Source organism: Callorhinus ursinus, unplaced genomic scaffold, assembly GCF_003265705.2.
Source record: "Callorhinus ursinus isolate GAN/ISIS: 27379988/994484 unplaced genomic scaffold, GSC_fseal_2.0 scaffold97, whole genome shotgun sequence".
In the NCBI taxonomy this organism is placed as follows: Eukaryota; Metazoa; Chordata; class Mammalia; order Carnivora; family Otariidae; genus Callorhinus; species Callorhinus ursinus.
This window is the reverse complement of record NW_027397159.1, coordinates 2,172,693-2,195,531: the sequence shown is the minus strand read 5'-3', so window position 1 is coordinate 2,195,531 and position 22,839 is coordinate 2,172,693. Positions and strand designations below refer to the sequence as shown.

Genomic DNA, 22,839 nt, shown 5'->3' with positions numbered 1-22,839 from the left:
AGGCAGCCCTGCTGCAAACTGGGGGATGGCCCTGCAGGCCCCGTGGGCAGAGACCCTGGTGCGTGCCCCATCGGCACATGTCTTCGGACCTCGGGCATGCCCGTGCTGTGGGCGCGCAGCGGGTGAGGCAAGAACAGAGAGAAGGGTCTCTCTCCTGCTCCACACACATCCACTCGTAAGCTGACAGCCTGCCTGGCGGTCCCACAGCGCTCACCTGTAAGGAGTTGAGGATGGCAAATATATACTGGAAGGCCAAGGCCTGGCTGTTGACAGCAAGCACACCGAAGACCCACGAGGTTCCCAGGATGGGCAGCAGCACGGCCACGGCTTTTGCCGTTAACCTGAAAGAGAAGTGGAGATGGCCACTCTGGGGGGCGGGCGGGTGAGGGTGGGTCTAGGGGACTGTCCTCTCAATGTGAGGCCTCTGAAAGGGAGCAGACACAGCCCTGCTGGGGGCCGGACCTGGTCTCCATCCTGCAGGGAACCTTGGGTGAGGAGTGGGCCGCTCAGGACCTGCTGCCAAGCCAGCAGCCCTGCCCCCACTCTCCTGCATCTGGCACTGGACACCCAGCAGCCATCATGCCCCCTGGGCACCCTCAGCTGATCACCCTGATCCAGCCGGCCCCAGTGCTGGATGGAAATGCTGATCCCAGGCACCCACGGAGGACAGCAGAGCCAGGGCTCCAGTGTGGGCCCAGCAGGGTAGGAGGCATGCTCAGAACCAGCCTCACCGGCTGCTTCTCAGAATGTGGGTTCCGTGGAGAGTGGTCCCTGCTGTGTGTGCAAGCCCAGAGCAGAGCTAACGCCCAGTCAGCCCCCAGTGAGTGCCAGCCGAGCGAATGATGCAAAGCCCACGTGGTCGCCGGGCTCCAAGCTGTCTCTGACAGACCTCGCAGTCTACCCTGACTTCTGAAACAGCTCGGCTTTGTACACCGGCGGTTCTGCACCCGGGCTTCAGAGAAAAGCCTGCAGACAGAGGTGAGCTGCGCTAGTCACTGGGTGCATGGACGACACATCTGTCTCCCTTGCGAGACCACGAGCTCCACGGCTGGGCGGGGGCTTCACCGCGGCATCCCCAAAGTGTAGCATTGGGGCCCAGCGGGCTCTCAGGAGCTGACCGCTGAATGGGGAATGAATGACCGAGGGAACGAGGGCTGGACAGACCGAGCAGTGTGCACACATCCCGCATCTCTGGGAGAAGGTGCGGCACGGCCACACTGAGCTTCCTGGTGGGACACCCAGGATCCCAGCCCTGGCCACAAACCCTGAAAACCAGAGGATGGTGCTCACAGGTCAGCTGCCTGCGGAGCGGCAGCCCCACGTCTTCCTAAAGTCAATACAGTCGAAACACCGAAATCTGGGAAACAAAGCATCATATATGCAGCTTCATCTTTACATCCTGGAAAATCCATATGGGAAAAGAGCCGTCTCGAGAAATGGGTCTCAAATTGTGCTGTTTTTTCTTAAAAACTGAAGCATCGAAACAGAAGATCTTGGGGAAGACGTGTCCAGCTGGAGGTCTCCAAGGCCTCTTGTTAACACGGCCAGGGCTTCGGGGTCCCCTGGTCACGCACAGAAGGAGCAGGTCCCTGCACTGGGAGGAGGCCCCGGGCAGGTGCACGCCCCTCCTCCTGCTGCTCCCTGGGCCGGCCCTGCATGGGGCTCAGTCCACGTGAGCCTCCTCCCCGTCCTCCCGCGGCTCGCGGGGGTCCTCGCGGTCGTCAGCCTCACCCCGGCCCCCAGAAGCCTGGATCTCACTTGTGAAAATGGAATGTTCCCTGCTCCTCTCTGGGGAGTCTGGAATCCCCCAGGAAACAAAGACTGAGGAGGACGTGGAAGGCCCTTCAGGCTCCTAAGGAAGCACGTCGTCCTGTTGGTCACTGAGCGTGTAGTTGTTCCCACAGAGGAAACGGCCACACTGAAACCGAGGGCCGGGGAACGGGAAGGAGCCCAGAAGCCGACCAAGGATGCTGCAGGTGCCGTCCCCCTGCCTGGCCTGGAGCCTGGTGGGACCGGGCCACACGGGGGACCCCAGAAGACAGGGAGGGGGCCCCACGGAGCCAGGCTCGGCCGCGTGGAGGACAGAAGCCCCAGCGCTGGTCACACAGCCAGGTCACACCACAGAGCCGCGTGTCTGTCCAGAGACACCTCCTGAGCTCTCCCGGGAGGAGCGCGACCTTGGGCCTTTGGGTGCAGGACACAGGAGGCCTCAGCGGTCGGGCCAGCAGCCGAGGTTCTGCAGAGACGTGGAAATGTGCTCCCTGTGCCCGGTCCCTGACCCTGGGCCAGCCTCCACTCGGGGAGCAGGGATGCAGCGGTGGAGGGAGGGAGGCTGCTTCCTGGGGGCCATGAAGGGGAACGGCGGGGCGCACTGTGTGGGGTGAGCCTGAGGCCGCTCTGGGTCTGGGCAGTGACCGCTGTGGTCCCGGTGGGGTCGGGCTCAGACAGTGGAGCCAGGCCTGCTGGAGACAGGGCTGGGGACACTGGGTGGCCCTGAGCCCAGCCGCAGCGGACAGGATCCTCCTTGGCCAGGCCGCAGGGTAGGACTGCCTCCTCCCGCCAGGGAAGAACGGACGTGCTCCGTGACCCGGGAGGCCCTTCCTGCCCCACGGTGCTGCCCTCGAAGGTGCCGGGGACTGAGAAACCCCCCGAGGGCCAGGGCTGCCCGTCAGTCCCATTCACAGTGTTAGGAATCCATTACAGAATAATTGTCTCATCGATTTGCTGCTGACGTATTTACTGCTTTCGCTCTCAGATCGGAAAAGATACAGTGTAGCTAACGTAACTTAGCTGCCTACTGTCCGTGTCCTAGATGTTCAGAGCAGCCCCCAAGTCTCCTGTGAGGAGCCACCTCCCCCACTTCCTGGCCTGTGGTTTGGGGGTGCTGACTGCACCCCAGAGCCAAGCTGGACCGTGGGACTCAGGCCCGGGTGAACTGGTCCCTTCCATTCTGCTGTGACTGGTTCCGGGGTGGGCGTGTGACCCGACCGGAGCCCCGGGCTCCAGGCTCAGGACCTCTGTCTGAACAGACGGGATGGAGGGTCTTCCCGTGTCACCAGGAGGCAGGTCCGTCTGAGCAGGAAGCCGACAGGGAACACAGGCGTGGAGGGTGCAGGGGGAGCTGGGTGCCCCGGATTAAGCAATTCGAGACTCCCTCCTGGGCTCTGTGGATCCCTGTGTGGATCAGTCCCCCTTTCCTTCAGCCAGTGTGTGTCGGGTCTTCTGTCACTTGCAGTCTGTGCAGCCCTCACCGATACGGGGTCAGGACCCCTCGAGGGCAGGGGGCGGGGGGAGTCCCTCCCCAGGGGACCGGCCCTGGAGCACCTCGGGAAGTTCTACCCCGAGGAGGTTCCTGCTCATGACAGCCCTTTACAGACAGGAGAACAAGGCACAGAGGGGGCTAATAGCAGGGGCTGAGACAGGATGGAATCTAGAATCTTCCTCCTTTGGTCCTGCAAGTGGCCTCTCACCCCAGCGATGGAGCAGCCCCCAGATGGCATGTAGTGGACCCCCTGCTTTATGAATGGGGCAGCAAGGCTGGTAAAGGGCTGGTCCTGGTCAGAGAAGGTGACCAACCGCCAAGCAAGGACTTGAGTCCCGGGCTCCCCAGTGACCCCCACCCCACGACCCCCGAGCAGCTCTGTGCAGGCAGGACCACCGCTGATGGCCCCGAGTCCAACTTACTTGAAGGCGCTGGGGTCCCCGTGTATCTTGTAGTTGTCGGCGCTGATCTGTGAAATGACCCTGGTCACAGCAACAAGGATGCCGACATTGACCTGCACGAGGGGAAGACCAGGACCTGAGGCCACGGCCGCACCTGCAGAGCCCTGATCCCACCAGGCAGCCGCCCATCCCGCCCCCAGGGCTCCAAGTGAGCAGGTGGCGTCTCTGCGGAAACCAACCCCCAGGGGTCCCTGTGCATTTCACTCCCCTTGCCACGGGCAGCGGCACCCTCTGGGAGCACATCCGTGCCGGCGAGGAAGGTCTGGCCCCCAGAAGCACAGCAAGGCAAGGCCTGGGGTTCAAACCTCACTTCAGCATGGCTCCGTCTGAGCGCCCCTGCACCACATGCTTGTGCCCTTGTTTCCCCATCTGATGAGAAACAGTCAACACCCACAGTGCAAGGACGAGAAATCATATCCATGAAGCCCCCTGTGCACCACTTGTTCTCACTCCCCGGCCGAGGCTAGGTCACCCATGGAGGCCACAGTGCAGGGGACTGCACCTGCCCAGTGCTCCCGTGGGGTCAGTGGGCTGGGTGGCGGGGCTGAGGGGGTCTCTGCAGAGGCTTCGGCACAACCTGTCCCTCCTGCGGGCAGCTCTACGGGGCCCTGGCCGAGCCCGGCAGCAAGGGGAAGTGAGCGCGTGGACTTCCTTCTGCTGCCGCTGGATTCAGGGCTGAGCTGCGGCTGGGACCCTCTCTTCCCTCTGGTAACCTCGGGAGGTCAATGACAAAGTCGCTGAGGAGTCCAGCTCCAAGCCAAAATCCTATGTGCACTTCCAGGCCTGACCACAGCCAAGGACAAGGCTTTCCCTGGCAGACCTCCCGGGAGAAGCGGCCCTCCCCACCCAGCCTGGTGCCCAGCAGAACCAGCCGGCACTGTGGGGCTTCGGGCCTCCCACCCCGGCGGCCGGTCCCACGAGCAGGTCTGCATGCCCAGCCCAGGCACCTGCACCTGAGGCCTCCTCACGGGGGCCCCAGCCTGAGGCACCGCTGCCGACCCCCTTACCCTGCAGTCCCCACAAACTCAGTGCTTTTCCACAGCAGCTCTTCTCAGGCCCCCTCCTCCCCAGCCTCGGCCACCTGTCCTCCAGGGCTCCGTGCGCGCCCTGGACGGAGAACCCGGGACGGCGGGGGGGGGTCCTCCCCACTCAGCCCCAGCCTGCACTACTGCAATCCGCCAACGAAGGTTCGCCAGCAGCCTGGCTCCGTGTCTCCACCAAAGCCTCCAACCTGGGGCAGCTTGGCTCCTGGCTGCGGACCCCCGTCACCTACCTCCTCTCCCGCCTCCACGAGGATCCTAACAGAAGTCCCCCAGCGCCAGGGAGGAGGAGAGGAGTCACTGGCAGCACTGCCCTCCTCCCCTCCCCCGCCAGCCATGTTACAACCACGAGAAAACCGCACTCAGCCACGTGGAGGAAGGACGGGCAGAGTGAGGCCCCAGAGGTGCAGGGACTGTTCCAGACAGCGGCCGCTCACAGGAGTCCACAGATAGCTCAGCTCTGAGAGCCACAGGCGGTCACGTCGGCAGCACACCCGCTGCTCCCTGCGACCGGAGCGCGGGGCCGCCAGGAGTGCCTGTTCCACCGAGACTCAGCTGCTTTCCTGAATAAATGCTTTTTGGCTTTATGCTTTGGGGTAAAGTCTAGATTCTGATGATTCCTGCAGGACTTCCCATGCATTTTGACCGGAGGTGCGTGCTGGTCCCATCCACCACCCTGCAGGCCCGCCCGGCCTCACCCACTCTTCGATCGACATCCTGGGCTCCTCACGCCCTGGGCAAAGCTGAGGCCTTGTCTGGAACAACACAAGCCTGGAGACCACGGGACTATGCACAGCAGGCGCCGGTCTGGGGACGGCCGTGGCCCACCCGCTCTACAGCAGGACCACGGACCCGGGCCGCTCTTCCCACGCTGACAAAGCCAGAGTCCAACAGACATCGTGTGGGAAAGGCCCCGGACGGGCGAGCATGTGTTTACACTCGCCTCTCGGCATAAAGCCCGGAGGATATGTGAGTAATTAGCACCAGGGGGTCTGCTGGGGGCAGTGGCACAGGGAGCTGAGAAAGAGCTGAGCAGATGGTTCATAGACGTTAAGCTTCTCTTTCAAATTCCTAAGCATGTGGGTTAAAATTCCAGAATCACGTTACCCCTCGTCCACCGGCACCCACGTGACCCAGGGCCTGCCCTCGGCCCGCCGTTGGCCGAGGCCATGAGACTGCCCCCCAGGGGAGAAGCAGGGGCACACAGACGGTGCCTGACGGGACTGTGGGCCTCTCTCGCCTCCTGGCCTCTGCAGGAAGTGTGGCCACCACGGGGAAGTCGCTGCCATTGCCGGCAGCTTCCCATCAGCATCACTTGCTGTCCAGGCAAGATTTCTCTGGGTTCCTTCCTCTGTCTCTCTGTCCCCGCTGGCTCTGTGCTTCCCTCTGGCGAGCGCTCTCTGACCTCGGTGGGACAGTCCCCCTGCCTACCCACCCGCAGCCCTCCCACCCCGCGACCAGCTCATTCCGGCGGAGGCTGCGCCAAAAACCCCTAGGGTTTTGGGAACGTCTGGAGCAGAAGCGGGCCTGCCCCTTACCCCGGCCACTCGTCCTGGCCGGTGCCTGGCTGCCCGTGGGGGAGGCCCCGGGGTGTGGAGGCCCGTGCGCCTCCAACTGGCGGTTTCATCAGCTGGGCACCCCCGTGTGACTTCGGCCAGCAGGCTACTTCTGACAGAGGCTGCAGGAATAATTCGTGGGCCACATTTCAGCAGAAAAGAAAAAGGGGGAAGGATCTGCACTCAAGGTCATGTGACCGTGGGAGGAGGTCAGGGCTGCACGGGGCTCTGGAGGTCGCACCGCGTCCTGCTCCCTGACCTGGCGAGAAGCTCCGGGGATGCGTGCCACGACTCACAGGGAAAGCATTACACGGAAATGCACAGGAGACGCCGCGATGTGCGTCCACAGCTGTTCCTCTGTCCCTGTGGGCACCTGTGTCTGGGCCTCTGTGACCCACACCATCACCCTGCCGCATCTGTGCTTCCGTGGACACGGCACCCAGCCTCTCCTCAGAGGAATGTCTCTCTTGCCCCGTGGGGCCTGCACAGAACAGGGCCCCCGAGTGGCTGAAAGCACCCCCGGGGACTCTGCCACCCACAGGGCCCCCATGCGGGGCGTCTAGACATGACAGCTTGTACAACACCTGCTGGTCCCGTGGGCTGTGCGCACTCGGGCCGTCCACCCTCCCAGCCAGAGAATGGCAGCCACTTCCCTTCCTGATCTGAGAACAGTTTGTGCAGTGACAAGGCGGACTGAGGCTCACTTCTGCTCTTTTCTCCCCAGCGACCCTTCACTGTCCCCCAGAGTCCTGCCCCAGCAGGACCAACCACACCAGAACACGCAGAAACCACCCATCCCGATCCAAACAGGCACCTTTCTAAAACGTGTTCCAAACTGGCAAGCCCCCGTGGGTGCTTTCAGCCACTCGGACTGTTGGAGCCTATATCCCCGGGCGGGAGCCCCTCCCCGGGGAGCCACCGGTTCTGCGGCCCTGAGCACTACCTCACAGGAGCCTGGGCCCAGGCGCGCACACGTGGCACAGGTGCGCTCTGGCCACGCTTGTTATTCTGAAACCCGCCGTCTTCGTTTGGAAATGAGGTGCTCTGAGAAAACGGGGACAACCCCAGACACACAACCAGGGGTGCCCTGAGGGGATAAGAGGCAAGCCCCCCAACTGCTGGGCCAGTGTGAGGCTGGACAAGTGCAGCCCCCAGCCCCGAGTCTACTTAGCCGCTGCAGCACACAACCCACCACAACCGTGGCCGTGTGCCCGCATGACTGTGTATGGAAGTGGGCAGAGGGCCACACTGGGCCACAGTCGTGGATGCCCGACTCGGCTATGAAACCCCGGAGCCCCTTCCACCCATGCCTCCCGTCTTGGCCCCAGTACTCCCCATGTCCCCTCGGAGCACGGCAGCCCTCAAGCTGGCTCCAAAATGGAGTCACCTGGGAGACTGGACAGGCCAGATCCAATCAAACCAAAAACCTCCAGAGATGGGGCTCAGGTGGAAACCAGTAATTCCACGATGTGACGTGTTTGAGGACTGCTGGCCTTCAGGGTGGCTGGCGGGCCAGGAGCTAACGCCCCCTGAGCCATGGGAACAGGGGCTCCCGTGAGCCTGGAGAACACGGGGTCACCAGGACCCTGCACTGGACCCCACGCCGTGGTGGCTGCTGGGGAAGGATCCAGGCAGGGCGGCCTCCGGTCCCCAAAGTCACGTTACATCTCAGATCACCCAGAAATGTCTGGGACGCGGGATGCTCCTGCCCCGGGCTCCGGATCTGGAGGGCAAAGGTCAGCACAGACAGAGGACAAGGCCCCCGATGCTCAGGCCTTCAGTTACTTCCCTTCTTCACTCTCATCAGCAATGTTCCCTTCAGACCCCCTCCCGACGTCCACGCTCTGACCCCGGGAATTCATTTGTCCAGGGGCCCGGAGTCTGTTCTGAGCCTGTTTCTACCTCTGGGTGGAGCAGATGAATGGTCTTCCCGGACCCCAGACAGCGGGTGGAGCTCGGGATCTCTGACTGCAGGCCCGTGACCCCCTAGAAGGCTGGGTGGGCAAGGGGTCGCGGCAGAGCCTCAGGCAGCCCCGGGGACAGGGGACGGCCCTGGATTTGCAGGCTCGGTCACACACCACCGCGGTCTCTCCTGCACTGAAAACAATTCCCCGCAGAACACGGGCCCTACTCAGAGCCCCTTGTTCGTGCAGTGGAGGGGCGCTCTGATCCACCTCCCCGGGCCCTGCCCGACCTCTCGGCCCTTCCTGGAACAGGTGTGTGATCTGCCCTGGACGCGCACCCCCCGCCTTGCTTGGGGCTCAGCCCGGTCGGGCTCCTCTGGAGCTCCTCTCCCCCAGGAAGCTCTTCTGTCCACGGTCCATCCCCAGACGGCGGCTCAGCTTCCCAGGGCTGTGGCCAGGCCGTGGGGGCCTAACGTCACCGCGACAGGGCCCTGAGGTGCTCCCACCCACCCTGCCCGCCTGCAGGCCCCACTGTCCGCCCCAGAACAGGGGTGGTGGTGATGCTACTGGTTCCTCTGGTCTCACCATGGACCCAGCCAGAAACAGCCAGGGCTGCCACATCGACACAAGATCTCCGGCGTCTGATGCTAGTCCTGAATTCAAAGTGAAATACAACAACAAGGAAGCTCTGGGCCACACGGGCCATTTCTGTGGGCAGACTCGCCCCTCTGTTTGCAAGCTGTGAGGTGAACGCAAGCTTCCCTTCCCTCCTTCCACCCCACCCCCAGCATCGGGATGGTCTTCTCGCCTCCTTTCTCTCCCGGACTCCCCAGAAGGGCTCTCTTCTCCCCGGGGCCCCAGCCTGAGGCAGGGTCTTGCTCCCTACGTGCTGGGGTCTCAGCAACATCTTCCCACGGGCCCTCTCTGCCCCTCGGCCCTCACCTACCTATCCAGGATGTGTCCCCCCGACACCCTATTCGTTCCCCTGGGAAAAGGCCATCCCAGGCACGTGAGGAGGGCTCTGGGGAGATGACAACGGGAACGGCCTCCAGTCCCTCCGTTCCTACAGCTCCTGCACAGAGAGGCCTGGGGGCTGGTGGGAGGAGTGGGCTGGGGTAGGGGCACCCCTGGGAGGGCAGAGCCTGCCGCCTGCAGGACAGATGCTCCCAATATCACCTGCTGCTCCTCCTGGACACTGAAGGACTGGGGGTGGGGACGGGACGTGTACATGTGGGTCAGCTATACCCCTCTACTCGCAGAATTACCCGGGGAGTGCGGAGGCCGGGGCTGTGACCAAGGCTGTGGCCAGGAGCTGTGGCCACGCTGTGGCCTATGGAGGATTGAGCAGCCGTGGCCACCCACAGTCCCGCACAAAGGAGCTGAGGGTGAACACCAGCCTCACTCCCCTCCCACCCTCTGATCTCCTGCCGGCACCTCCACAGGCCAAACCTCCCCAAAGTCAGGAAGCAGGAGCCTGGTCCAGGTCCGTCCAGACCAGCCCCTGGGGCACGGCCAGGCTAGCAGGGGGATCCCATTGGGAGGAGTGATGGACTAATGTCCACACCACCCCAATCCCCCTGTTACCCAGCCCTCCCACCAGGGCCCCCGCTGGGCCCTCAAAGCTCAGAGCTCAGACCACAGCCTGGCCCTCCAGAGGCTCGGGCACTGGGGACATGGAGGACCTAGGAGGCTCTGAGGGCCGCACAAAAGAAGGAAGTCACCCCCATCGCCTGTCTATCCCTGTGAACACCCCAGAGCAGGTGTCACCCGGCAGGAGACAGGCAGAGAACAGGAGGAGCCAAGTCAATGCCACGGAACAACGGGGCTGCTGTGTGGGGCTGGCACCACCCGCTGTCCTTCTCATCCCAAACAGACAATGGAGACACCACGATGGTGTGCCAAACCCCGTCCTTCTGGAAAGCCTTCGCCGGGAAGGCACTGCCCCACCAACGTGCGGCATGAGCATGATCTGTGCAGAATTTTAATGAGGAAAGAATTAACAAGTCCTTAAGCATCTTCCCTCACATTCACTTCTAATTAACCACCAGGGCCCAGGGCCTTGGTTGATGCCAACGAACTTGGAACAAAGTCAGCTGGGCTTTCAGATGAGCTGCCAGGGAAAGAAGCAGGGACGAGAGAAGGAAGGGTGTGGAATACAGGAGACCCCCACCCCACACAGGGAGGAGCAGCCCAAGTCCCTGCTGACCGCCCTCAGCAGTGACCTGTCCTCAGATGGCAGGCTGGGAGGGCGGTGAGGGGTGATGAATGGGGACACTGAAGGGACAGGTGTCTGGGAGGCGCCCCTTCCCTTCCCTGTCAGCCTGGCGCCCCAGCTAAGGCGAGACTCCGTACCCTTCAAAGGCAGCAGCTCAGAGGCAGTACCATGGCCTGGTTGATTGTCCTGGGGTGTGTGGAGGGCACATCCTGGGGTCCCAGCAGAAGGGGTGCATGTGGAGAGCCTGTCCTGGGGTCTTGAGGCAGGGGTGCACATGGAGAGCAGGTCGAGGGTCCCAGCACGGGAGGGTGCACACAGAGCACATCCGGGGCCCTGGCCCAGTGTGTGGAGCGTGTATTCTGGGGTCCCACCTGGGGTTCAGGAGATTATATACGTGGATTTGCACAGGGCGGGCAGGAAGGGTCTGGGGAGGCCCTTCTGTGGGCCACCCCCTCCTGATATCAGTGCCCGGCACTGCTGGGGAGAGATGTCCACATGGGATGGCAGAGACAGCCCGTCCCTAACCAGGCCTCATGCCAGATACACGCGCACATACCCACCAGGACGCGAGCACTAGCACCCTTTTCCTCCACAGCTCCCCCACGGCCTCCTGGGGACCCCCCAGCTCTGGCCCCTGAGCATCCAGGTGATGCTGGCCAATCATCCGCTTCCATCCCCAGTGACTGGTTCTGGGACAGACATGCGGCCCACAGCAGCCAATCAGAACTGCCCTGGGACTTCCACAGGCACCACTGGGAAGAGTTTCCCTCCTTGCTCTGTCCGCACACCCAGAGGACGTGCTGCGTCCCTGCCGGGGAGAGTCCGCCTGAGATGCAGCCAGTGCAGAGGCACCGGGCCACGGGGCACATCTGCTGACATCACTGCGAGCCTGATCCCCTGCGTTTCCCAGGACTGAGCCTTTCCTACCTACAGGGGATGGACGGGTTGATTTTTCATTATGTTCAAGTAGCCAACATTTAACTATCTACTGAAGATTTAACCTGGGTTGTGTTCCTGGGGAGGATGCAGAGGGGAGGACAGAAGGAGCGAAGGGAGGAGGGGGGCGGAGGGGGAGGGCAGGAACAAAGAGGGGAGGGGAGGAGGGGGCGGAGGGGGAGGGCAGGAACAAGGAGGGGAGGGGGAGGGGAGGAGGGAGGGGCAGAGGGGGAGGGCAGGAACAAAGAGGGGAGGGGGAGGGGAGGAGGGAGGGGCGGAGGGGGAGGGCAGGAACAAAGAGGGGAGGGGGAGGGAAGGAGGGGGGCGGAGGGGAAGGGCAGGAACAAAGAGGGGAGGGGGAGGGGCGGAGGGGGGTTAGGAACAAGGGGAGGAGGACCTCCACACTAACGCCGCCCCCCACCCCCCTCCCCGGCACCCCACTCCAGGCCCGGATTCGGTGGTCGGCCGCCCCGGCGCCCTGGGCTGCCCCTCGGCGGAACGGCGAGCACCACCTCTCCGGCACCTCCTCGCGGCGCAGGCGGGGACACGTCACGGAAAAGCACTTCCACGTCTCAGGGGAGGGTCCTACACTGAGCCTTTCTTACTAACGCTGACTTCACGGGAGGCACCTGCGAGGACACCTGGATCCCCCTCCCCGAGGAACACCAGGGACTTGACCCACAGGAACCGCCCGCACGACCTCAGCGCCACTGAAGCTCCCCGGGTACCGCACCGGCGCACCCCGAGTCGGGCAGAAGCGCGGACCTGTGCCCAGACCGCACACCTGCCGGGCGGAGAGGAGCTCCCCGCCACCCCCCTGCCTCGCGCGCGCCACCCCTCCTCTACGAACCACAGCCGGATTTCCTCGTAACTTCCTCCCCGACCTGGAGTCCACGTGCTTTCGGGAACTTGGACCCTGAACTCCAGCCCCAGGGATAGCGCCGTGACCCAAGCCTGGCCAATCAGAGCTCTCCACTCCTCTAGCTCGTGAGAGCTGGCCAATCAGAGCACTCCCCTACAGCCCCAGTGAAGGCTGGCCAATCAGAGCACTCCCCTCTTCTAGCGGCGGTGAGGGCTGGCCAATCAGAGCACTCCCCTCTTCTAAGCGCAGTGAGGGGCCGATGATGAGCAACGTTCCAAGCCAGGCCCTACAGAAATGATGACACTCAACCCAGGGCTTTCGTGGGAAATGTAGGAAGAACAATAGCTAGAAGAGCAAAGGCGGTTTTTAGACTTTTGTGAGATTCCTGAGCTCTTTATAGCGGCAGGGCCCCCACCTGAGGACGGAGCCCCCTGGCCGGAAGCAGGAGCCCCCACCCTGTGCGGCAGCCTCACTTGAGCACTGGGCCAGGCAGAGCAACTAGCGGGGCCCCTCGGGTCGCATTCTGTCCTCCGTGATCTCGGGAATTCTGCAGGGTGGTCCCCCCAGACGTGCATGACCGTCCCTGTTGCAGTTGCGGTGGCAGGGTGGGAGCGAGACCCGGGAGGGAAAGACCCCACCGGCACACAGTGCCAGTCGGAGGCTGCGTGCACCTGCGCCGCCCCACACGCCATCTAGGCACCGCACGCCGGGGGCGAGGGGAGGCTGCGACAGGCTGTGGACGGGGTCACAGGGCCCACAACGCCCAGCCTCTGTGTCCCCACAAGCAGGGGCTTACCACAATGATGGACAGCGCAGGGGCCACGAAGGCCCACACAGCACCGCTCGTGATGGATAGCCAGCAGCTGTGGACGGAAGCAGAGCGTTAGGTCCGCACCACTGTTCCTCGGCCCCGGGGGGGCTCTGGGCACCTCCACCCAGATCAGCTGCCAAGACACTATCTTCTCCCACTATGGGGCCCGTCTGAGCAGCCAGAATAACACTGAACCCCGACAGATGTCTCTGCATCCTATCCACGATGATTTCCTGCCTCTCATTCTTGGGGTGAACAGTCCTCGTGTCTCTCTGCCCTGCTTCCTCCCGACAGCTCCAGGGCCAGGACAGGCCACGGCACCTGCTCTGAGGAGGCGGCATTTCCGGGAAACCCACGCGAGTCTGAGTGGCCCCTCTGCAAGGTGCACGGCCAACCCGGGCTCCCAGAGGCGGGCGACTGCACGCAGAAAGCTCTGCTTCCCCACATTTTCCTGCAGAATTCGACATCCAGGAGGATCCAACCGTTCTGTCCTCTCGGGAAACGGGGAGCCCCCTGAACCTCCGCTGGGGGGGCGGAGAATGCCTAGGGCACAGCTGGGGCTGTTTCTTACTCTCTCTGGCCTCCTTATTGCCAGGGCCTGGGTGGGGGGCAGCCCCGTACAGACAGATGGTGCCCGCAGAAGAACATGGGATGACAAGGGCAGCTGTTGGGGGGGGGCTCACAGTGGTCTTTTCCCTCCTGCCAAACACAAGGACGTGTCCCTTCACTTACTTTTTATTTGTGCCATAACTGTTCATGGCAGATGACACTGAAATGATACAGATCAGGAGAGGAAAACCTGCGGAGAAAGAGAGCAGGAAATCATGGCCGCTTGCTTCGGGAACCCTCATTCCTCAGTCATTCATTCCTTTGGGCCTGGTGTGTGTGAACCATGAGCGCGAAGCACGGAGGCGCGAGCAGCAGGCCTCCAGGAGCCTCAGTCCAGATGGAGGGCTGACTCACCCTCACGCACACGCACTCACATGCACCCACACGCGCACCACGCACAGACTCGGAATCCTATCCCTTACAAATCCACGCCTGTTTCTGAAAACGACCCATCTCGCTGCTGGGACAGCAGCACGTCCTGGGGGCCTCTGTCCAACCCGCTCGCCCCACAGCAGCCTCTCCCCTGCTCCCCTGCCCTGAAAGAGGGGGGCCCGGGGATCCCTCCACCCGCTGGCTGGCTCCTCGAGGGTACCAGAGAGAAAGGGCTCCCGATAAGGAGGCTGCGTTCTGCTTGTTCCCAGAGCGGAGGCTGGGCTGGTGACCATGCACGAATGCCCCCCCCCCCCTCCGGCCTGCGCTGAGCCTGTGGCTGCAGAGGAAACAAAGCACAGCCTGCTCCGGGCTCTGCCTGGGCACCTCCCAGCAACAGCTCCCGGCCTTTCTGGCTTCAGTCTAAACAGTCTTGAACAGGAGTTTCCTGGAGAGCTGTCCTATCTCTGATCCACTGCTTCCGTGTCTAAATAGTTCAAATACATTACAGAACGTCTAGGCCTCCACAGAGGAGACCCACCGGCCTCTGGGGAGAGGTAGCCAGGCCAGGGGCCTCTTACAGTGGCCCTCTGTTACATGAGTGCCCCACAGGGGAGCACGACCTAAGAGAAGGCAGACTTCTCCCTGGTGCTGCACGCACTGGGCTCCTGCCTGGACAGACCCAGAGCCACAGGAGATGAGCTGGCTCACTGGGACCTGACTCCAGCCCAGCGGCCCACTCCCTGGGGGCCTCCGTGTCCACAAATGTCACAGGGCATCCTCACTGCCTGGCTCATTTGTGGGAAGATCACATGGCACCTGAGATGGTGAGAGGTCGGAGGCGGATCAAGCCCTGGGCACCGTCAACCACCCAGCGCTCCAACAGTGCCACCAAGGCCCCCCAGTTTCACTGAGGAAGTGTAGGCCAAGGGCCATCCTTCCTCTGGGTCCACAGCACAGCAGGCAGCCACAGGGGCCCCATCCTGGTGGGTTCTGGAAGGTGTGGCAAGGACCGGAGGTGCCGCTGGAGGTGGGTTTCAAACTCGGTGGCCAAGGCCTACACCCTCCTGCCCCGGTCCTGGCCCACGTCGGTGGCTGGCATCTCTTTGCTGCCTGAAGTAAAACGGAGGAGTCAAAGGTTCTTTTTCTGCATTCACAACTCATTTGATCCCAAATGCAGTGCTGGGGGCTCCCTTGTCATTTCTTCCTGTGTCTGCCTCCCGGTGTCCCAGGCCACCCCGTGGGGCAGTGACAGAAGCATCTGTCTGAGCAGAGGGCAGCCCCACTGTTTGTGGTTTCTGAGGCAAGTGGCAGGAGCCCAGCTCATGGCTGTGTACTCTCTTTTTTAAAGATTTATTTATTTATTTGAGAGAGAGTGCCTGGAGTGGGGGGTGGGGCAGAGGGAGAGAACCGGACGTGGGGCTCCATCCCAGAACCCTGAGATCACAACCTGAGCTAAAGCCAAGAGTCAGATGCTTAACTGACTGAGCCACCCAGGCGCCCCAGTGTGTTTGTTCTTAAGAAGAAACATTTCAGAGGTGGGAGGATGAGGGTGCAGGAAACAGCCAGTAGGAAAAGCCTGGGCTCTGGGGCCACGGGACGCCTGGGTCGGTTCCCAGGGCCACCCCGGACCTGCTGTGTGGCCTCGAGGAAGTGCCTGACCCTCTCTGAGCCTCCATGGTCTCCCTGCGGAAATGGAGGTAAGAGCACCCTGCTCCCCGTCTGCTGTGAGGATCCCCTGTGTTGTGGCCACGTGTGTGAGGGACGAGGCACTCCATGTGTCAGGTCAGTCCCTATAATCTGCACTGTCATTCACCAACTCCGGTCCCGCTCCCGCTGTGGCCATCCCAGGAGCCGTGCAGGCACATACGGGCTTCTACAGACAGTTCAGGGTCCGTCTGGCCCTGTCGCATGGACACATACTTCGTAGAGTTGAAGACGCGCTCTCTTTGGAATGCGGTGGTGCTTCTCTGGCCTGGGGAGGGGCCGTGGGAGCCACCGGCCAGGACAGAGCAAAGAGCCCAGGGAGCGGATACCAGGAGACCTGACACAGGGGCAGCGGCCTCACAGGAAAGGGCAGAGAGGAGGCTGGAGACAAGTGGCCTGCCCTCCTTCTGCCACAGGCTTCCAGAGGCTTCTTTGGGCGTGGGGGAGTCTTGTTGCGCGGAGGCTGCTGGGGCCACCAGCCTCGTTCTGGGCCATGGGTTGTGGACAGAAGTGACATGTGCCTCTATAGGCGGAGTATTTAATTCCCAGTGTGAGGTCCTTCCGTGTCCTCTCCTCTCCCCCAGAAACCAGCAACAGTTTCAGGCAGCGACCCCTCCACGTGGGACCTGCCACGAGCACAGCGCCGCCCACCGCCACTGGGGACACGGAGCAGAAATGGGAAGTAAAGGCGTGCGGCTTTACAGCAAGCAGAGCTGGGTGCTGCTTGTTACCGCAGCGCTGGGTGGCCCAGACCAGCGCCCCTGGACTTGGCACTGCCCCGGCTCCCTGGAGCTCCGAGCAGCCCTGGGGAAAGGTGACCGCAGTGAACCATGATTCAGTGTGTGCCCCAGATGAGTGGGAGCTCACCAGAGAAAGCTGGAACAGGAGAAGAAAGCAGCTACACTTCTCTCACTTCTGAGCTGGACCTCAGACATGCACATCTGCAGCAGGGATGTGCAAACTCTCGAACATTCCTCACCATCTCCTCTCCTCCACCCACGGGGACACTTCAGGGACAGACATCATGGTTCACTCACCTTACGGGTCTGACCTAGGGCCTGACATCTAACAAAACCTCAAGTTATGTTCTTGATTTGAACACCTCCAACCCCCAACTCAGCATCAAAACAGTCCCATGGGTCTCAAAGCCAGGGAGGACTCTGCAAGAAGAGGCCTTTGTGCAAGGGGGGCTCCCTACAGCGTGGTCTCCCGGTGCCCTGGGTCAGCCTCCAGCTCTTCTGCATTAGAAACTGAAGGTTGAGAGGGCCCAGCTGCATGCAGACTGTCTTTACTTAGGCCCAGAGCGAACTCTACCCCAGTCAGAACGAGAGAGCCACGTCCTGAGCCCTGAAGACATCCCCCAGGGGGAAGCTGATGTGCAGATGGCTGCAGGCTGCCAGGTCCGGCACAGGGCTCCCTCTGCAGAGAGCAACATCAGGGGCTGCACCCTCACACACCTGCAGGGACTAGGCTGGTGTGAGAAACTACACCATCCCAGACAGTGCTGTCAAAAAGGATTATAAACTCGGGGTTCCCAGATCGCCTCACTTTTCAAAAGATCTCTATAATTTCTACAAAATCTCAAAATGTTTAAATATTGGTAAAAATAACTCATTTTTTCCCCTCCATACTGCCAACAAATAAGAGCCCAGGGGGGCTCAGGCTCTAGGGTGCTCCCAGGCTGGGTGTGGGACATCCTGGCCGCCACAGGCAGCTCCCTGCATGGCCCCAGCAGTGGGGGGGTGGGTGGCTGCAGAAAGCCAGGAGGGTGCAGAATGTACCTCCCTCACCCAAACACATTACATCAAGCAGCTCAAAGCACAAAATAAACATGTTTATCTGCTCCCTGCACAATTAGGGCTGTGAAAATTTAAATCCATTTGAAGAAACCCAGGAACAAGCAGCAGGTCGCTAATGCTGGATGAACACTTTCTCGCAAATGCAAGCGTGGCAGGGGTCAGTGACACGGCCCACTCTACACAGATTGGCAGGAAGCAGGCACTCCTCGGGACGGGGTGGGCAAGAAGGGAATTCACGGAGTCAAGTCAGTAGGGAGGGGGCTTCCGGAATGAAGCCAGGAGCGGCTCCACAGACCCACCCCTCAGTGAGACAACCCTAACTGATGAAAATTAGTCTAAAAAAAACCCCAACCATAGAAAGTTTCTGTACATTTTTGTAAGGCCACACAATAAATCAGGAAAGACTAACTTAAGAAAACCTACTAAGTCTTGGTAAGAACAGAGGGTCCGTGACACTCGACTTGAGCCATGACTTGCTCCACCCCAAGGAGACAGGCCTCCCCCACTGGGCCCCTCAGAGCTACACTATCTCATGGGGGTGAGCTGCCTGCATTTCTCCTTGCAGAAGCTCTATCCCAGGTAAGAGCAACAGAGATCAGATCTCCCTTCCTCCATCCAGCCTCAACCCATAGTGTGCAGGACCTGTCCCTGCTGTGACTCGCGGAGAACCCAGGGCCCCGACTGCCCTCCCCTAAGGGCACTCACAGGGCAGAGGCTCTACGCTGTAAGAGGCAAGCTGGCCTTAGAGGCTGCCCACCCCGCCAGGGCCATGCTCCAACACTGGGGTGCTGCCCAAGAGAGACGAGCGGCGGCCCCTGCCCCAGCTCCAGAGCCGTGCCTCAGGAACTCTTCCCAGGTACGGGGGAAACAGACCATTAGCTCAGACAACTCCAAAGCACTCTTCATGCGAACTGATTTGTTTGGGAACAGAGAATGGGGAAGTTCAAGCCTAAGAGCATCTGGCCTCTTGGAGGCGTGTCATATGAAGGTGAAATCACATCCCACCTACTCCCACCTGCCGCATCCTATGCCCCCACCCCCACCGGCCCCCTCCCACCTCCAGCTGCCCCCTCCCACCCCCCCCTGCCCCCTCCCACCCCCAGCTGCCCCCTCCCACCCCCACCGGCCCCCTCCCCTCCCCACCTACCCCATCCTATCCCATAGTAGTAGCGGTGCTTGCTGTTCTCTGAGCCAAAGACCTTGATCACCATGCTGTAGAGATGCAACCCTTCCACCAGCATCCACGCAAAGGCGCTCAGGAAGAAGTAGTGCAGGAGCATGGCCATCACCCGGCAGGGGACCTAGGATCAAAGACACAGAGGGCACATCTCTCTGGGTGTGAGCAGTGGGCGGTTCCCGGCATCTCTGGTCACGTGCCTTCATTTCCCCCCACAACGGAGGGGAGCGGAGGGGCCCTGGCTCCCCTTCTAGTCCCGGCGGTTCCGGCACAGTGATTGGTTCAGGAGAGCGCAGGGAATCAGGCCCGGCCAATCAGCATAAAGGCTCTGGTCCTCTGAAGCAGGATTGGCTCAGGCTGGGCACATGAGCAGACCAGCCCAATGGGGTGGGCTCTGGGGAATGGGCGGAGCCGCCAGGGAGCGAGCCGGGGAGCCTGGGGCTTTGCAGACACGTGGGCCTGGCCGCTGCGAGCACGTCCCTAAGCCGGACCTGCGCCCCGTCTGGTGGCCCCGGGGTCTACGTGGGGTCGGGAAGGGGGCGGAATGATGACAGGGAGGAAAAATAATAATACGTTCAAATACCACCTTCAAAACTTAAAATAATAGAAAAGAGGGAAAAATAAAAGAATTAAAGGCAGAAGCCCAGGGACGGTGTGATATTTGTCGGGCACCCCACGCTCTGCTGTCCCAGACTCCCCGAGATACCAGCTCATTCTCGGGACAGCATCGTGTCCCCGGCACCTCGTTTCCCAGGCGTAGCTGGAGGTCCCTAATCTGCCCCACGTGCGCATCTGAGTCAGGGGTCACGTGCGCAGCGCTCGTCCCTGCGGCCCCTTCCCGTGGGTGTCCCCGCCCACCAGCCCCTCTGGGACTGGGCCCCAAGGTCACTCTCCGTCCTCCGCGGGGCTCATCCCACAGGCACCTTCCTCGAGCAGGACTGCTCGGAGCCCTGCCCCGGGGCTTCAGACACGCATTGACCCGGGGTCCCCGCCAGGGTGATGGGAGCCCGGAGCCTCCGCAGACCTGCTTCCCCTCCCGCGGCCTTCCCGCGGTGGGGCCTCATCCCTCCCGGGGCCGGGGGGGGGGGGGGGGGAGGGGGGGCAGGGAGGTTGCTTGTACAGGCAGCATCCGCAACCCCTGAATGTCTGATGGAAATTCGGAATTCCAGGCCCCACCCAGAGCTACAAACCCAAGACTGTGTTGTAAGAAAACCCGGAGGGCTGACGCATCCAGAGAAGGAGGCTGGCGCATGCCTGGTCCCTCCACGGCTCATGCGGGGCTTTAGATGCCCCTCCGCGCCCCTAAACCTGCGAGGGGGAATCCTGCAGCCCAGGAGGGTGCATCTCTCCCTCGGCAGCAGCCCCAGGACAGACAGATGGGGGCTGAGGACCCTGCGGCAGAGAGGACTGGAAGTTCTGCCGACCCTCACTATTGTAGGATAAAGCCCTCGCTCTGCGTCAGCTGATCCTGTGTGAGTTTTGAAACTACCGACCTGTACTGCTCTGTTCCCCAGAACCCGCTTCTCTTTCTCTCCCGGTGGGAGCAAGCGGGAGTCGGCTTCTCCTTCCCACCCCAAGCCTGGGTCATTTCAGTTTTAGCCCTTAACCTTCTGGGGTTCTAAGACTTCCTAGATCCCCAGTACAAAGGGCAGGGAAAAGGTGGGCCTGGGTCTTCGCATTCCTCTCGCCCACAGCAAGCAGAGGTGGCTGGGGGTTTGTGGTCAGTGCAGCAGTGAAAGGCAAGACTGCGGGGGGCTGACCCTCACCAGAGTCGTCTGTCACCCACTCCCACATCTAGAAGCAAGAGGCTAGGGCACTGCCCCGGAGGGCCTGTCTCCAGGACCAGAGGGCTGCTCGATGTCAGCTCTCCGCACCATGCCCCGCACCCGGCCAGGGCTGGACGGTGAGCTGACACAGAGCAGGAGAGCCAGCGACTCTGCTGCTGAGCGGACGGTGGGCAGAGAACCCAGCTCAGGCAGGCCTTCTTCTGTGCCTCTCCTGGACGAGCCCCTGCCCGACTATCTGGGGGTTGTGGCCTGAATTCTGAGTTGAAGAAACTAGCAGAGGGTGCCAGCCCCAGTGACATCAGAGGGAGGAAGGAGAGGGACAGAGAGGGCCTACTCACTGTGCCAGGCTTGAAGCTGAAGCTGACCAGCAGCAGGATCTGGGCCACTAGGATGGCGAAGGACAGGTTGGCGTGGATGTGGCAGCGCTGGTTCCGGATGGTGCTGACGGAGCTGAGGGTAGAGAGGCAGGGGTGTCCGGGGCCCAGGCCCACTGCTGCTCCCTACCAGCCCCCCAAGGCTGCCAAAGAGGCCTTTACAGAGCCCGCCCAGATGCTGGCTCTGACTCCTCAATGGCTCCCTATTGCTCTTGGAAAGGAATCAGCTCCTGTACAGCCTGCCCGGCCCCTGCTCGGACTCAGCCTGTTCCTTGCTCCTGCTCCAGCTCACGATGCCCCATTCTGGCTCACAAGCAGCCCAGTCCTCTCCAGGCTGCGGCCTTCACACCAGCCGTGCCTCCCTGGGAGAGGACTTCTGCTGGCCCAAGTGTGTGCTCTGCTTCTGGGCACTTGCTCCTGCCCCCCCCCCCCCGGGGCCTGTCCTCAGAGCAGTCCACCTGGCTGTGGCGGGCTTCCTGAGCAAAGCTGGGGGACAGGGGAGCCAAAGAATGAACGTCTCAGCTCAACGCTGGTGCGGGCTCCTCCTGCCAGGCTCAGCTGCTGCCGCCCCTGCCCCCCACAGTCCCTGGAGTTCTGGGGGGGCTGAGGGCCTCTCCCTGTGGGTCGCGCTGCAGCCCCCGACCCCGGGAGCCCACAGTCACAGCCAGGCCAGGTACCAGGTGTCCTCAGGGAACCAGAGCAGGTAAGGAGGGACCCCCGGAGCCTCACCTCCCTTGCACAGGACAGGGAGAGGAGACAAGCTCCCAAGCACCCCCCGAGGGAGGGGACCCCGTCTGGTGTGAGGCCAACAGCCCTGAGCAGCAGCCAGTGTGTCCTTACAGTCATCTGTCCACACAGACTTCCGTTTTCTATCCCAGTTCAGAAAGGGCCACAGAGGGACTCAGCTGCCACCCTCCCCTGGGGATGTACAGACTCCCTTGAGCTCTGACCACATGAGGCTTCAGCGGGAGGGGCAGGGGGCCTCCTGGAAAAGAGCCTTCCTGCCTCTCCAGCTGACACCAGGGGAACCCCCCCCCCCCACAGGGCTGTGACTCTGTTGTCTTCGGGTAAGGGATCCTCCGTTCTGGCTCTTGCCTGCCCAAGGGCCAGAAAGCCTGTGGGCTGGTGACCCTTCCAGAACTTTCCAGCTTAACTAAAGCAGGGTGCCCTCCTGCCTCCCTCCTCTCTTCTCCAACACCCCAACCCCTCCCTGTACCCCAGATCTCAAGATGAAAGGTGACTTTGGAACAGCTTTCCAGCTGGAATGCACCATGTGCAGGTTCTCAACAAGGCCAGGCCTTCGCCACCTCCCAAGGACACATACCGGGCGGGAAACCGAAGTGGGGCAGGCTGGCACTGACATTTACGCAAGAGCACCAGACCTCCCCGGACACGGACACGGGACAGAGCAGAGGATGACTCACGATAGCATGGCAAAGGTGACCAGCGTGAGCACCAGGCAGACCAGGGACACGGAGCAGCCGATGTACGTGATGGACGAGAGCGCCATCTGGTGTTCACGTGTGAGCTGTGTGGGAAGCAGAGCAGAGGTGTCCTCGCTGGTCCAGGTCCCGGAGGCCGGAGGTGACCGGGCTCCCACTGGCGAGGGTCCCAGGGCTGGTGCACAGCTGACTCCCAGGGGACCGCTGTCCCGGCGTGCGTGTGGTGGGGACCACCAGATCCTGCCTCTCCCCCACGTGCCCCGTTACCACCACCGGCGGGGCCCAGTCCCTTGGGTCAGCCCTTGGATTTACGCTGGAACGCTCCCCCCGAAGGGCCACACGCAGATTCCTCCACCCTCCGGCTTCTGTCCTGCTGATGCCTAACTCCTGCCCTCCCAACCCGTCCCCACTCCCGCCACCCAGCCGTGCCTCCTCGTCGAGCCTGCAGCATCCGGGGGGGATTTAGACCCGGACCCAGGAGCCAGAGGAGAGCAGTTTAAGACCTGGGAGAAGGGCCGACTCCTCCCT

The 22,839-nt window shown here is 62.1% G+C and overlaps 1 protein-coding gene across 4 annotated transcripts in view; it reads right to left on the bottom strand.

Moving 5' to 3' along the window:
- Positions 1 to 22,839, bottom strand: part of ADGRD1 (adhesion G protein-coupled receptor D1) — a 126,751-nt gene that overhangs the window by 5,634 nt on the left and 98,278 nt on the right. For all 4 annotated transcript variants that reach the window (XM_073888842.1, XM_073888843.1, XM_073888841.1 and 1 more), the window contains 7 exons: positions 22,294 to 22,397; positions 20,834 to 20,945; positions 18,679 to 18,832; positions 13,780 to 13,846; positions 13,033 to 13,099; positions 3,685 to 3,776; positions 215 to 341 (listed from right to left, as the gene is read on the bottom strand). In XM_073888842.1, the coding sequence (XP_073744943.1) occupies positions 215 to 341; positions 3,685 to 3,776; positions 13,033 to 13,099; positions 13,780 to 13,846; positions 18,679 to 18,832; positions 20,834 to 20,945; positions 22,294 to 22,397 (723 nt within the window). The remainder of the gene's footprint in view (positions 1 to 214; positions 342 to 3,684; positions 3,777 to 13,032; positions 13,100 to 13,779; positions 13,847 to 18,678; positions 18,833 to 20,833; positions 20,946 to 22,293; positions 22,398 to 22,839) is intronic.